Below are 16,102 nucleotides of genomic sequence, written 5' to 3'. Positions count from 1 at the left end.
AATTCCCCCATTTATTTACCTAAGAAAGTGTTTGCCGGTATTGATAGCCTAATCTCTTCCTTTATTTGGGGTCACAAACCGGCGAGGATAGCCATAAAAACGCTTTGTAAGTCCAAACTCGCTGGAGGGGTGGGCCTGCCTAATCTTAGATTGTACTATCTAGCGGCACAGCTAGTGCACCTCTCTTGGCTGAATGGGTGGGTCCCCTCTTCACTCCCCTCCTCTTCTTGCTTTCTGGCCTGTCTGTATCTGGTCTTCCTCCTGTTCTGTGACAGGCTCTTTTAGTCTGGAGGCAAGTGCACAACCTTTATGATTGGTTGGACCTGGAGGTAGATTCACCCTTATGGTTTAACAGTTCTTACACGGAACTTCAAAAGTTGTCTACAGACAATATTTGGGTAAAAAATGGGGTGGTCTCCCTGGGACAATTGTATGTGCATGGTTATCTTAAATCGTTTACACAAATACAGACTGACTTTGGGCTCCCGAGAACAGCCCTATTCAGATATTTCCAATTGAGGCATGCACTACAAACCCAGTTTAGAATGGCCCCCTCCATCTCCCCCTCCCGGATTAAACTAATGCTTCAGCATTTGCCCTCTACGGCCAGAGTCTCATCGCTATACGCATCACTAAACAATAGAGTCCTACCTGCATCTTTAGATCCACTTAAGCTTTGCTGGGAGAGTGATATGGGCCCTTTGTCAGATGAGCAATGGTTGCAAATATTAAGTTCCACCAGGTCCACCACCCCTTGTGTCAGATATCAACAGGTGCATTTCTTTATCCTGCATAGGGCTTACCGTACCCCTCAATTCCTCCAACGAGCTGGTTTGAGGCCCGAAGCCTTGTGCCCCAGATGCCGGGTTCTGGCATCTGCTATGGGACTGCCCGAAGGTTTATAACTTTTGGACTCAAATTTAGTCTGACATACTAACTACTGACCCATCTCTTCCTCAAAACCCCAGGACCTGCCTTTTTGGGGTGGACCTGGAAGAATCCCACTCATTACTCACATACCAGTATGTCCTATGCCTGTCCACGCTTGCCAAAGTTGTTATTGCAAGTTCCTGGTTTGCGGAGACCTCTTCCAAATTATTGAAGTGGAGGGCTCTGGTGGCTTTAGTCATAAAACATGAAAAACATATGTATTTATCCCGTAACTCTATGTCCAAATTTCACTGTAAATGGGACAGGTGGATCCTGGTACGCCTGGGTGCAGATATGGTGGAGCCCATTGACGTGCAGAGTGTGTAGCCTCCCCCCTTTTTTCTTTTCTTTTCTCTTTGTTGGTCGAGGCCGACGCCCTCTGACACCTTATGACACCTTTCTACTTATTATGGTGATGTTTTCATTTTTTCTTATATACGCATTCCTACATTCGTATATGTGACCTCTCTTTCTCATGTATAATGCTGTTTAATTGCGGTACTGTTGCAATGATTACACCAAGCACTCTGAGAACTTTTTTCCCTTCTTTCAACTGACTTGTGTATTGAAATGTAAATTACTATAACATCTAATGACCATTATAATGTACTGTTTCGTACGTTGATTGTTTTTTCTCTTTTTTGTTTTGCTTTTTGTTCTTTCTTACTTTAGTATATATATGCAAAACTCAATAAAAACTACATGATTAAAAATAAATACAGGGGTGCTGGCCCGGTCTTGTATGCTGTAAAAATTCAGTGGTGCATTTGTTAAAATAAAAGCACACTGGTCCTGTATGCTGTGAAAATACAAGGGTCTTGGCCCAGTCTTGTATGCTTTAAAAATACAGGGGTGCTGTTGTTAAAATAAAAGCACACTGGTCCTGTATGCTGTGAAAATACAGGGGTGTTGTCCCAGTCTTGTATGCCGTAAAAATTCAGGGGTGCTGCTGTTGTTAAAATAAAGGCACACTGGTCCTGTATGCTGTAAGAATACAGGGGTGCTGTGAAAATAAAGGGGCACTGTTCTGTGTGCTATAATAATAAAGGGGTGCTGTCCTGTGAAATGGAGAACAACAATTTGAAGGAAAAAATAGTGGAAGATCAGGAACCACTTTCAGTTCCTAGTACTAGTGGTGAAGCTGCTGCTGCCACCAGTCATGAAATTGATGATGCAATTCCATCAATGTACAATCCAAGAAGCAAAAATTAATAATCAGAAAAAAAAAGAAATTATCTGATGAGAAACGTAAAATTGGCAATATGACATTCACGACACGAAGTGGCAAGGAAAGGCTAAGGCCTTGGCCTATGTTCAAGACTGGTGGCTCAGCTTCTCATGAGGATGGAAGCCCTCATCCCTCTCAAAATTTAAAAAAAAGAAGCTTTTTTAAAGTACAAGAAAAAACAACTGCGTTCAGAGATATTATAAATCCCCAAGAAGAGTCCAAGTGTGTCCGCGGTTGCAATGTCTAGGCCTGACCTTCCCAAGACTGTATGGAAAGAGGAGGCCCTTACCACCATTTGCACGCCCCCTGCAACTGCTGGGAAGAGCACCGCCAGTCCAGTTGCTGATATTGAGATTGAGGATGTCACTGTAGACGTACACCAGGATGAGGAGGATATTGGTGTAGCTGGCGCTGAGGAGGAAGTTGATGATGAGGATTCTGATGGTGATGTGGTTTGTTTGAATAAGGCACCAGTGGAGACAGTTGTTGTCCATGGGATGAGAAAGCCCATTGTCATTCCTGGGCAAAATACCAAAAAAGCCACCTCTTTGGTGTGGAATTATTTCTCCACAAATCCGAACAACAGGTATCAAGCCATGTGTTGCCTTTGTCAATCCGTAAAAAGTAGGAGTAAGGACGTTAACCACCCAGGAACATCTTCCATTATACATCACCTGCAGCGCATTCATCAGAAGTCATTGTCAAGTTCAGAAACTTTTGATAAGAGCGTAAGCAGTCCACTGACACCGAAATCCCTTCTTACTGCTGTACCCAAGCTCCTGCAAGCCACACCACCAACTCCCTCAACGTCAATTTCCACCTCAATCAGGAACGTAAGTAGTCCTGCAGGCCATGTCACTGGCATAACTGACGAGTCCTCTCCTAACCGGGATTCCTCCGGAGGATCAGAGGATCCTTGAGTGGTACGCCTACTGCTGCTTCCGCCTCTATTGTTGCTGCTGGGAGTCAATCGTCATCCCAGAGGGGAAGTCGGAAGACCACTTGTACTACTACAACTAAGCAATTGACTGTCCAACAGTCCTTTGTAAGATGAAATATGACAGCAGTCACCCTGTTGCAAAGTGGATTACTGAGGCCATAACAACTATGCATCCAGTATCCGCCATTAATGTAGTGGGATTTAGACAGTTAATGGACGTACTGTGTCCCCGGTACCAAATCCCGTCTAGATTCAACTTCACTAGGCAAGCAATTCCCGGACTGTACAGGAACATTAAGAAAAGTGTCCTGAAAAATGCGGTTGTACCCACTGTCCACTTAACCACAGACATGTGGACAAGTGGAGCAGGGCAAACTAAGGACTACATGACTGTGAGAGCCCACTGGGTAGATGTATTGCCTCCCGAAGCAACAACAGCAACCAGTTAATTTGATGGTGCAGAATTTTTTGAAAAATTACAGATGTGTGCGGGAGATGCTGTCGGTGGCCCAAAAAATTGCGGGCCACTTTCGACATTCAGCGACTGCGTGCCAAAGACTGGAGCACCAGCAAACACTCCTGAACCTGCCCTGCCATCACCTGAAGCAAGAGGTGGTAATGAGGTGGAATTCAATACTCGATATGCTTCAGAGGATGGAGGAGCAGCAAAAGGCCGTTCAAGCCTATACATCCCCCTATGATATAGGTAAAAGAGGGGGAACGCACCTGACTAAAGTGCAGTGGAGAATGATTTCCATGTTGTGCAAGGTTCTCCAACCCTTCGATCTTGCCACACGTGAAGTCAGTTCAGACACTCCCAGCTTGAGTCATGTCATTCTCCTCATCAGGCTTTTACAGAAGCTGCTGGAGAAATTGAAGAAGAAGCTAAGACGGAGCGATTCCGCTAAGTATGTGGGACTTGTGGATGGAGCCCTTCATTCACTTTGCCAGGTTTCAAGGGTGGTCAATCGAAATCAAAGCACTAAATTTTGGCCACCGTGCTCGATCCTAGGTTTAAAGCATATGTTGTATCTCTTTTTCCAGCAGACACAAGTCTGCAGAGGTTCAAAGACCTTTTGGTGAGAAAATTATCAACTCAAGAGGAACGTGACCCATCAACAGCTCCTCCTTCATTTTCTCCAGCAACTGGGGCTGCGAGGAAAAGGATAAGATTTCCTAGCCCACCCGCTGGCGGTGATGCAGGGCAGTCAGGAGCGAGTACTGACATCTGGTCTGGACTGAAGGAGCTGCCAACAATTACTGACAAGTCTACTGTCACTGTATATGATGATGTCACCATTGAAAGAATGGTGGAGGATTATATGGGTGACAGCATCCAAGTAGGCATGTCAGACATACCGTATGTATACTGGCAGGAAAAAGAGTCAATTTGAAGGCCTTTGCCAAACTGGCTTTATTTTACCTAAGTTGCCCCCCCCCCTCCAGTATGTACTCCGAAAGAGTGTTTAGTGCAGCCGGTAACCTTATCAGCGATCGGCGTAGGAGGTTACTTCCACAAAATGTGAAGAAGATGATTCATCAAAATGAATTATAAATTCCTCCAGGAAGACCTTTACCAGCAATTGCCTCCAGAAAGTACACAGGGACCTGTGATGGTGGATTCCAGTGGGGACAAATTAATACTCTGTGAGGATCAGGATGTACACACTGAAAGGGGTGAGGAATCAGAGGATGAGTATGACATCTTGCCTCTGTAGAGCCAGTTTGTGCAAGGAGAGATTAATTGCTTCTTTTTTGGTGCGGGGACTAATGCTTCTTATTTTGAGGGGGGCCCAAACAAACCAATCATTTCAGCTACAGTCGTGTGGCAGACCCTGTCGCTGAAATGATTGGTTTGTTAAAATGTGTATGTCCTGATTATACAACATAAGGATGGGTGGGAGGGCCCAAGGACAATTCCATCTTGCACCTCTTTTTTTCCTCTGCATTATGTGCTCTTTGGGGCCTATTTTTTAAAACTGCCATCCTGTCTGCCACTGCAGTGCCACTCCTAGATAGGCCAGGTGTTTGTGCCGCCCACTTGTGTCGCTTAGCTTAGTCATCCAGCTACCTCGGTGCAACCCTTTGGCCTAAAAACGATATTGTGAGGTGTGAGGTGTTTAGAATTGACTGGAAATGAGTGGAAATGAATGTTATTGAGGTTAATAATACCATAGGATCAAAATTACCCCCAAATTCTGTGATTTTAGCTGTTTTTATGTTTTTTCAAAAAAATCATCCAGATCAAAAACCAAAACCAATCCAGATCCAAAACACGAGCTGAGATCCAGATCCAAAACCCAAAAAGTGTCCGCTGCACATCTCTAATTGTTAGCTTTACTGCACATGGGTATTTGCAAATATTTTCTTGTAACAACCATCACTGTAAAGGCAAGCATATAGCCATTTACCCTATCACATTCAACGATGCACTTACAGCTTTACGGTACATATGCACCCAGCCACACATACTGTACTTCATACATATTCATTAACATGAGCTGAAGCTGAGATTGCGGCGTTTTTATGCACATGTAAATGAGTTTTGCAAAAATAATGATACAATATACAGTACTTCAGACATACTGTAGGACTGATATTTATTGTAGAAGCAGGGAAAGTAAAGTTTATCTTTAGTCTCAGCCTGTAGCACATGGCCGGGTCATTCGCCTCATACTGTATCATGTAACCAGTGATGTATAGCACAAGTCTTTATATTTATAGACTGTTGGCTTGATATGAATTTTAGGCATAACCCTGCAGGCAGTAAGAAACTAAAACCACACACAATCATTGGATAGTGTTTCATAACTAGCAGAACTGGCTCAATCTAAAACCATGTCAGCCAAACATTTCAAGGTCATGGCCCATCAATTAGTATTCCAAGTAAAGAACAGGATTAGAATGATGTTTGTACAATTTACATTAGGTATGAGCTTTCACAGGTCTGTTTAGTAACTTTCATTGTCATTCTCATTATTGTATCCTGTAAGATAAATGTGTGATCATATGGAAATTGCATTAAATAAATATGTATATATGTTTTATGGCCCCCCTGACAATTTCTGATCCTGGACTCATATATCATTGAGAGATGAATTTGAAGAATTGTAACATTTACTGTTTAGAAAACTGTTCAGATTTTTGGATCTGATTTAGAGATTGCCTAACATAGAACAGTGGGCTCGCATTAATCAGGTAGAACAGTAGGATGTAAGCACAGGGTTAATACAGCACAACGCAGAAACATGCAGAATAAGACCATTCCAGCCAGCAGCGGGTTAATGCAGGTGTCGTGTGGTGGGATGGAGCACACAAGTGAAGATACATACAATGGTGGTAGTGGAATACACTGGGTGGTAAGCAATGGTTACACAATGGCTTATCAGTGTCTTTTTCAGCAGTGTCTGGCACAGTCTTCTCTAGGGAGACCATGAGGAGCACGTCCTTACTATCTGGTGAACAGTAGAGGCAGACGTGCGATAATGGCATGCTTGCGCAGTAGTGCATTTAGGTAGGTGGTTGTGTATGCTCAGTAGTGCACCCCTGTTACTATAGAGACTGCAGCAGCTACGCAGAGACAGCTCAGAGCACTCTCTTCAAAAATTTCCCCAGACAACCACGGTATTGTTGACAGAAGAACTTTGAGAGGAGAATACTATAATTCCAGGAAAGAGAAGCATCACAATGAAACTGTACTAAATTTACCAAGTGGTGAGCTCTGTAAGCAGTCTTACTGGCATCATCATAGAAAATGGGCAAATCAAGTCATATAGCAAAGATCATTTTATACTTTCATTCAGGCAGAAATATTCACAAAGCCTATCTAGATTTGTGGAAATTCCCAATGGCCTGAGGCCCTGGAAAGAACATCACATTTATGAAGCCCCAATTCCAAACACTGTAAAGTGGGGAGTGGGGCCATGGTGATGCAATTCAGTATCACATATCACTTGGGAAGTAGATGGCAACGGGCAGCTTCCGGAAGACTTGCCTACTTTTCGACACTTCCGTGAGAGCCACCTAAAATTCAAGAGTCTCCAGGATGTTCCAGGAAAGTGTGTGTCTCTTACGTATATCTCCCGACTTTCCTAAGTCGGGAACTGAAAAAGGGTGTGTGGCCTCACAGCAAGGGACATGGTCTCATGGGAAATGTCAAACCTGCAAGTCACGCCCAATTTGTGTCACCCTGGGTGCAAGCCTAGTGCTCTGGGAGCTGTTGGACATGCCCCAACAGCTCCCACTCCATCTATCCACTGAATAGACACTGAGCGCATGCGTCTGGCATCTTTTCACTGCTTGCTTTGCTAAGCAGAACAGCGGGTGAGAGGGAGGCTCCAAAACTCCCCCCAGCACAACCACCGGACATTGCTTATGGAATCATCTTGTTAATCCCCCAGATTTGCCTGTTCTGGTTGCAGTAAAGTTTGTCCCACAATGGGGGTCATTCCGAGTTGTTCGCTCGCAAGCTGCTTTTAGCAGCTTTGCACACGCTAAGCCGCCGCCTACTGGGAGTGAATCTTAGCATATTAAAATTGCGAACGAAAGATTAGCAGAATTGCGAATAGACACCTCGTAGCAGTTTCTGAGTAGCTCCAGACTTACTCGGCATCTGCGATCAGTTCAGTGCTTGTCGTTCCTGGTTTGACGTCACAAACACACCCAGCGTTCGCCCAGACACTCCTCCGTTTCTCCAGCCACTCCCGCGTTTTTCCCAGAAACGGTAGCGTTTTTTCGCACACACCCATAAAACGGCCTGTTTCTGCCCAGAAACACCCACTTCCTGTCAATCACATTACGATCACCAGAACGAAGAAAAAACTGTGAGTAAAATTCCTAACTGCATAGCAAATTTACTTGGCGCAGTCGCACTGCGGACATTGCGCATGCGCATTAGCGACTAATCGCTCCGTTGCGACAAAAAAATACAGAGCGAACAACTCCGAATGACCCCCAATGTTTCTCTGAGTGGTGATGCTTTAAGAAAGAAGCATATTATGAACCAGACTAACTAAGCTCTGTTTAGTCTCATGCAAATTTAGCTAACGTCTTTCTGTGCTATCTCCCCTATGTTTCTACGTGACAACTATTGTACAAATATTCAGATGATAATAATCTATGAACACTAGTAACAGACATAGGTCAGACTATTCTACTATATACCATTCGTTGTTGCATCATGAGGTCAGGCAAGCCAAGCGTCTTTCTTTTTTGGCTATAGTCAGTCATTTAACTGATAGAAAACGAAAACTTATAATTTGAGGCCCTCAAAGAAAATACATTAAATTACACTCTTTTGTCCACACACCATCTGTTCTTATAATCCATCCAAGGAATTTGTAACTGAATAAATAAACATCTACAATTTAGTTTTCAAGAGCCAAATATAAATGAAAAAGAAAATGACTGTGTCAGAATTGTAGGCTGGGATCCATATTTTTGATTCTTAAAAACCCTCATAAATGACAAAGTTTGTGCGTGGTTTTTGGACCAGTCAGAAGTCTCACCTGGCTCTTTCTTGAAGACCATCAGAGGGTAATGTGAGGCTAAGAAGATTGTTTTCCGTTCTGTGTAACACAAATGTATTGTGAGTAATATTTACTATTAATGGTAATTGCACTTTATATTAGATGTATTTATGGCAGATCATTGAGTCTAATTCAGCAAGGATTACCATTGTAATCCCCTGCGCAGTTCCCGTTCTGCACATGTGCAGAACTGTTCTGTGTGATCGCTCACAGTACTCCGTACGCCTCTGTCTGATTGAGAGGCAGAGGTGTTCGGGGGGCAGGGCGGGACTGCCAGCATTGCCGGAAATGGGGGTGGGTCACAAATGCAGCAAGGAGGTATTTAATACATCCTACTGTATTTGCATTTTTAGTGATCGCATTTGAAAGCTCCCTGCGTGCAGTTTTACAAATGCAATCAATGCTGAATGAAGGGCAATTACTCATTGCTGTCATTTTGTGAACAAACACAATCGGCTCCAGATTTATCAAGCCTTGGAGAGTGATAAATAGCCGGTGATAAAGTACCAACCAATCAGCTCATAACTCATTTTTGCAAACATTGCTTGTAACATGGCTGTTAGGAGTTGATTGGTTGGTACTTTATCACCGTGCAATTTATCACTCTGTTAGGCTTGGTAAATCTGGGCCTAATGTCATGATTGTACATGTCAAACATGTTTCGTTCACCAGATATGTGTAGGTAACAGACGCAAAATCATTCACTGACAGAATTATGCACAGTGCCACTGCACGTTAGAGGAGATGTTGCTGGCTGGCCGTGGTTGGCTCAGGCCCCCAAAAAGCCTGGGTAAACAGTACTTGCTCCCCCACTCTTTAAAGGGCCCTACAGACACGGCGATACGTCGCCGAGCTGCCCGACCGCCGATACGGCAGACGGGCGACCCGGTGGCGGGGGGGCAGTGACGGGGGGAGTGAAGTTTCTTCACTCCCCCCGTCACACGGCTCCATACAAGTGCAGGCAAATATGGACGTGATCGTCCATATTGGCCTGCATGCACAGCCGACAGGGCACCAGAGATGAACGAGATCGTTCATATCTTTCAGTAACATCGCCAAGTGTGTAGGGCCTATAAGTGCTCCTAGTCATGATTGTGCTGAGTTTAATAATCACTGCTGATCTCTATCATTGCTGTGTATGTGAATGGGTAACAGATACTGACATTTTCTTCTCTGCACAAAGGACTATTAGCAGTGCTGAATGGGATAATGAAATGATAGTGGCCCAACATATAGGTGCACCACTAAAGTGGCATGAACATCAGTCACCGTGGCAGTCACCAGAGAAGCAAGGCCAGCCATTTGGGCGTCCGTGGCCAGCCCACAGAATAACATTTTACATTACGTAAAATATTTTGTAACCATTTTAATCTTTAATAATAAAAACCTGCACTAGATTAAATTGATGTCTCCAGTGCAGTTATGAAAGTAGTGCAGAGAAACCAGCCTTGGGGAGAATGGATGTGGGTGGGATGCAGCAGTAGGTGATGTCCAGGTGCGTGCTGGGCTGGATTTGAACTAACAGGTTTGGGACGGTATCCAGGCTTTTACAGTGGTCCAGATTGTGGAGGAATTAGTGGCAGTCGCGGTCCTCACCTGAGCGTCCTTTGTAACACCTAGACTATGTCATCCAGTGATATTATGCACCTACATGGCTCCCATATAGCAAGCTTTTAGGATCCATTTAGTGATTATGAGTGACAGTAACACCATGTTGGCGTGACACACAGCCTTTGGGTGATCGACAATATAGAGCAAGATGAATGTGAGATCTGACAGAACTGGCAAGCTGTCTGCTGGTTCAGGTCACCTTCCTGTTTTATTTATTTATTACCAGTTATTTATATAGCGCGAAATGTGGATTGTGGGAGTAAACCGGAGACCCGGATAAAACCCAAGCATCACATGGGACAACAAGCACAGAAGACAGATTGTGTCCCAGGACTAACTCCAGTCATCATTTGCAAACTTGCTTCAAGTATGGGGAGCATTATTACGGTTAAGCTCATTTTTAATACATCTGTCTTCAGTGGGAAATTTTAAAAATGGCTGTGGATGGGGCGGAAGCATAGATTTGAATGAGTATGAGAAGCAATATATAAGTGTTTCATTTGGGAGTGAATGTTGGAGGTTTGGAAGGTAGCAGAACAATAGGGGCACAGTAAAACAGTAAGAAAAATACAGTATATATTGCTATATGAGTAGTGCTAGACTAGTTTGAGGAGGTATAAAAAAAAAATGAGGCCAAGGGACATATTTATCATAATTTGGGTAATCAATAGATCTCCAAGGGATACATTCACTGTATAACGCTTGCAATATACTTTCTTATTGGCGGAATGTATCAATGAAGAGGTGCAGGAACAGCACTTGTGAGAAAGAGCTGTCCTGGTGAATAAATACCTGCTGCAGAAAGGGAGCTATTGTGTTCGTGTCTAGCTCTCTGAGTCATTTTCACATTCCATTGTGGCATGATGGTAAAAGAGTCTGGGCTGCTTGCTTGTATTTACCCCATAGGCCAGTGACAGCCCATCCTTGGTGATGTCGGGAAGAAGGGTGGGAACTACTGCAGCAGGTGTGGTATGACTTGTTGACAGTCATCATGTTTGTATGAGAATGTCAATAGGGATGAACTGTCGACACGCTACATGGCATGCTCAGCATGTTGACAGTGACCATGTCAACATTCATCAGGGTAAATTTACTAAAGCTTCTAAAAATGAAAAGTAGTGATCAGTGGCGTAACAAGAGTTGGGCGAGCAGAGTGCGTGCCCTGGGTGCCATGACAGGTCCAGAAGAGGGTGGCGCCACCGGCAGCATTATTAGCAATACTATCTCTGCCAGCATTGATGAAGCTGCTATGGACCCAGGCCAGGCTGCTTCAGGGGCCAGCATCCCCTGCACCCAGTCACACTAAACGTCCCCCCCAAAAAACAGCCCTGCCCCCGGGGCCATATAGGGGCAGGACTGGTTAGCCGGAAACCTGAGCACCTGATCTCGCCACAGTCAGGAACCCAGCGACTCTCCTCCAGCAGCCGTACCATGAAGGGGAAGCCTCCTGTGGCACAGTTCCCCGTGGTGTCCACTCGGCGCTGCGCCCGGCCTCACACTGCAGACATGGGGTGGCGCCATGTGACTGCGTAGCAGCTTGAATAGCTCCATGTCCTGCCTGGACACTCCCCTGCTGCCGGTCTCACCTATATCTAGTTCCATGGGCCTCCCTCTGCCCCTCAGCTTACTGTGGTGGATTGGAGCACAGAGCGGTGGGTGCCCGAGGATCCCTGTACCCAGCCTACCCGTGTGTGTGCGTGTGCGTGACACCCTGTACCCCCAGTGCCGTAACTAGACATTTTAGCGCTGTGTGCAAGAAACAGCATCGGCCCCCCCATATTTAGAACAGGGCCATAGGCGCGCGGCAAAATGAAGGGGCGTGGCTTCATGGGGAAGGGAAGTGGCCACAAAATAATGCCAGTTCATATTACGCTGTACAGTAGTCTACATTATTCAAATTTCGGTGCACAGTAGCGCAATTTACACACATAACACCAGGCAGAGCACCTTTTACACATTACGCCAGGTAGAGCCCCTGTCACACATTACGCCAGGTAGAGCCCCGGTCACACATTATGATAGGTAGAGCCCACTTTTACACATTATGGCAGGTAGTCCTCCCTTTTAAACAGTACGGCAGATAGAGCCCCATTTTACATATTACAGCAGGTGGAGTCCCCTTTTACACATTGAACTAGGTAGCGCCCCCTTTTACATACTGCACCAGGTAGAGCCCCATTTCCTTTTATACATTGCACCAGGTAGACCTACTGCACCAGGTAGAGCCCTGTTTCTTTTTATACATTGCATCAGGTAGACCTACACACACACACACACACACACACACACACACACACACACACACACACACACACACACACAACTCTCTCTCTCTCTGTGTCTCTCTGCAGCCATTTACAAACAAACATATATACACACACACACACACACACACACACACACACATACACACACACACACTCTCACCGTGTAGCCAGGCACAAAAGCCCTCTTCAGCCTTCTTGAAAACTTAATTACCCGGCCTTCCATTTTCTCCTGAAAGGGACTGCTTGCTCCTCCAGCGCGCCGGCTCCTCTCTCCTCTAGAGGCGCATCATTACGTCAGGTGCCGCAAATAAACTTTATTTGGACAAAAACAAACATATAGGATACCACTGAACCAGCGCTGCGTGGAGGTCAATAGATTCGTATTCATGCAATTTCCTTCTTTTGACTCAGTATACCCCAAAAAAGAGGAAATATAGAAGAACATAGTGCAGTACCTTCTATTAAAACAAATTTAATATCGCAGAATCACATTGTACAATTCAATTAAAATACAATAAAATGGTGGTCAGCTGAAAAAACCCACTTTCTATCACTGTAATTAAACAGCAATTAATATGATGGCATTCAATGGTGGACTAAATCCTGTATAGGTAGGGCAATGGGTAATTACCAAATGCAGGTAGAAACTGGCACAAAACAGTTCCACAGACGTGTGGACATCAGGCTTTCCAGCTGCAGCAGGAGAGTTATTCATGTGTCCGTCCGCCTCCCTTCTTTGGCATTGATCGTACCACGTCCTCCTCTCACAGGTAAGTCCACCAGGGCACCCACGCGTTCCGACCCTACCTGGGTCTTTTTCAAGGTCAGCTCCCTTTGAGAATGCCTTCTCTGTCTCTCAGTCCGGTTTAAAAATCCCTCCCTCTATTCCAATTGGTCCCGGCACAGCTGGTCGCTATACACAGCTTTATTTGGCTGCTGCTGTGAGCAGTAGCCGACGGCAAGCAGGACCCGGGCATTCCCTCACTTTCCGGCAGGGGCGGGTGGGTAAAAAGATTGGCAGATAGGTGGGCGGGCAGCTGGCCAGGCAGATGACCGGCTTGTCACGGGTGCTTGATTGATAGCGGTGGCGGCAGGAGCGCGGTCGTGCGGGCGTTGCTGGCGGCACTGTGCCCATTGCGCATTTGCGCTGTGGGCAAGGCACCGCAAGCACACTGCTAGTTATGGCCCTGTGTACCCCCCTACCCCTGTGTGTGCGTGACACCCTGTATCCCCTACCCCTGTGTGTGTGACACCCTGTGCCCCCTATCCTAGTGTGTGTGTGTGGCACCCTGTACCCCTACCCTTGTGTGTGTGACACCCTGTACCCCTCTACCCCTGTGTGTGTGTGACACCCTGTACCCCCTATCCCTGTGTGTGTGACACCCTGTACCCCCTACCCCTGTGTGTGTTTGACACCCTGTACCCCCCTATCCTTGTGTGGGATTCCATTCCATTCCATTGGCACCCTCCCGGTTATTAATATCAGAGAGAGACATCGCTTCCATACTGTACATTCAGCCGTTCCGATCATGGTAACCCCACAGCTAATATGTTTTTGTATATATTTTTATATGTATGAGTATGTATATACTCTTATTTTTATTAATTAATCTGTGTGATTTATTAATAAATGTGATATATTTTTTATGACTCACTTCCTCCTCTCCCCCCTCTCTCTTCTCCTCCTCCCCCTCTCTCTCTACTTCTCTTCCTCCCCCTCTCTCGTACTTTTCTCCTCCTCTCTCTTTTCTCTTCTCCTAATCTCTCTTTCTTCTCCAATTCTCTCCCTATTCTCTCTCCCATCCCTCTCTCTCTCCCTATATTTTTCTTCTCTTACGCCTTCCTCCCTTTCTTTCTTTTCCTCTTCCTCTCCCCTCTCTCTTTTTCTCCCTCCCCCTTCTTTTCCCCTCCTCTCCACTCTCTCCTCTTTCTTCTCCTTCTCTTCTCTTGTCTGCCCTCTTTCATCCTCTCCTCCTCTCAGTGGCGTAACTTCGTCCCAGTTGCCCGGAGGCAAGATAAATATTGGTGCACCCCATTTCCTATATGAAGATAAATGTGTGTGTGTGTGTGTGTGTGTGTGTGTGTGTGTGTGTGTGTGTGTGTGTGTGTGTGTGTGGAGTGTTCTGAAAAAAAATTATATACTGTATTTATACATTTAATTGTCTCTTATTTTAAATAACACATTTCTTAGCAGTCATACCCAGAATTAGAACCCATGACCTGCTACACTGACAACAGACACTTTACTGATGGAGCTATTTGCTCTTGTAGAAGATGCATGAGAATTTTAACTATATGAAGTTATGTGTAATTGTCAGAGAAGTATCTTCATATAGTTAAAATTCTCATATTTCCTATACAGGCACAAACAGCTTCATCAGTAAGGTGTCTGCTTCCAGTGTAATAGGTTGTGGTTTCTAATCCTGGGTGTGACACTTGTAAAATGTGTATAATAAAGAGGGTGTGATTGTAAGGTGCAGGGACCAGTGAGGAAGTCAGCCACTGAAAAGACAGCAGCAGCTATCAGTTAACTTAATTCAATGGTGTCACAGAATGGGAGGAGAGGTGCCCCCTTCAAAGCAGGAGCCCGGCGGCAGATGACTCCATTGCCTCCCAGAGTTCTGCCTGTGCCTCCTCCCTCTCTCTTCCCCTCCCTTCTTCTCCAACTCCCTCATTGTCTCTCCTCTCCTCCTCCATCCCTCTGCCTTCCCCTCTCTCCCTCTTTTTCTCCTCCCTCCCTTATCCCCTCTCTTCTTCTCCTCCCTCCCTTTTCCCCTCTCTTCTTCTTCTCCCCTCCCTGTCTCTTCTTCTCCTCCTCCTCCCTCCTGCTTCTTCTCCTCCTCCCTCACTCTTTCTCCTTCTCTCTTCTTCTACTCCTCCTCCCTCCTTCTCTCCCACTCTCGTCTTCATCTCCTCATCATCCCCCTTCTGCTCCTGTTCCCTCTCTTCTTTTCCTCCTCCCTCTTTCTCCTCCTCACTCTTTCTTGTCCTACTCCCCTCCCTCCCTCTCTCCTTCTCTCTTCTTCTCCTCCCTCCTTCTATTCTTCTTCTCCTCCATCCCTCTATTCTTCTTCTCCTCCCTCCCTCTCTCTCTACCCCCTTTCTCTCACTCTCTTCTTCTACTTCTCTCTTTTCTTCCTCCTCCTCCCCCTCCCTCTTTCCTCTCCTCCTCCCTCCTTCTCCTCCTCCATGCCTCTTTTCCCCCTTCTCTCTCTTCACCTCTCCTCTTCTCTCTTTCTCCTTCTCACTTCTTCTCCTCCCTTCCTCTCTTTCTCCTGCTTTCTTCTTCTCCCCCTCCCTCCCTCTTTCTCCTTCTCTTTTATCCTCCCTCCCTCTTTCTTCTTCTCTCTTCTTCTTCTCCTCCTCCTCCTCCATCCCTCTCTCTTTTTCCATCTCTTCTTCTCCTCCTCCTCCATCCTCTCTCTTCTTCACATCTCCCCCCTAACAAAGCTAAATATTTATCTTATTAAAAACACGTTAAAGGTTAAAGAACACAGTACGCAATTGGCGCAAAAAGTACCGCAAGGGTACTCCCTTAACTATACCTTAAGGAATGTACTTATACTGTAAACCTCTGTGTAGTGGTAGAGTGTAAATG

The 16,102-nt window shown here is 45.5% G+C and overlaps 1 protein-coding gene across 1 annotated transcript; it reads right to left on the bottom strand.

Annotated features, from left to right (window-relative positions):
- Positions 1–210: 210 nt before the first annotated feature.
- LOC135050438 (octapeptide-repeat protein T2-like) lies at positions 211–15,897 on the bottom strand. Its single transcript, XM_063956931.1, has 3 exons — positions 15,354–15,897; positions 8,606–8,665; positions 211–323 (listed from the first exon to the last, which is right to left on the bottom strand). The coding sequence occupies exons 1-3, from the start codon at positions 15,895–15,897 to the stop codon at positions 211–213; spliced, it is 717 nt and encodes a 238-aa protein (XP_063813001.1).
- Between the last annotated feature and the right edge of the window lie 205 nt (positions 15,898–16,102).

This window comes from Pseudophryne corroboree, chromosome 1, assembly GCF_028390025.1.
Source record: "Pseudophryne corroboree isolate aPseCor3 chromosome 1, aPseCor3.hap2, whole genome shotgun sequence".
NCBI classification, from domain to species: domain Eukaryota; kingdom Metazoa; phylum Chordata; class Amphibia; order Anura; family Myobatrachidae; genus Pseudophryne; species Pseudophryne corroboree.
The sequence above is the reverse complement of the archived record's forward strand: the minus strand, read 5'-3'. Positions and strand labels throughout refer to the sequence as shown.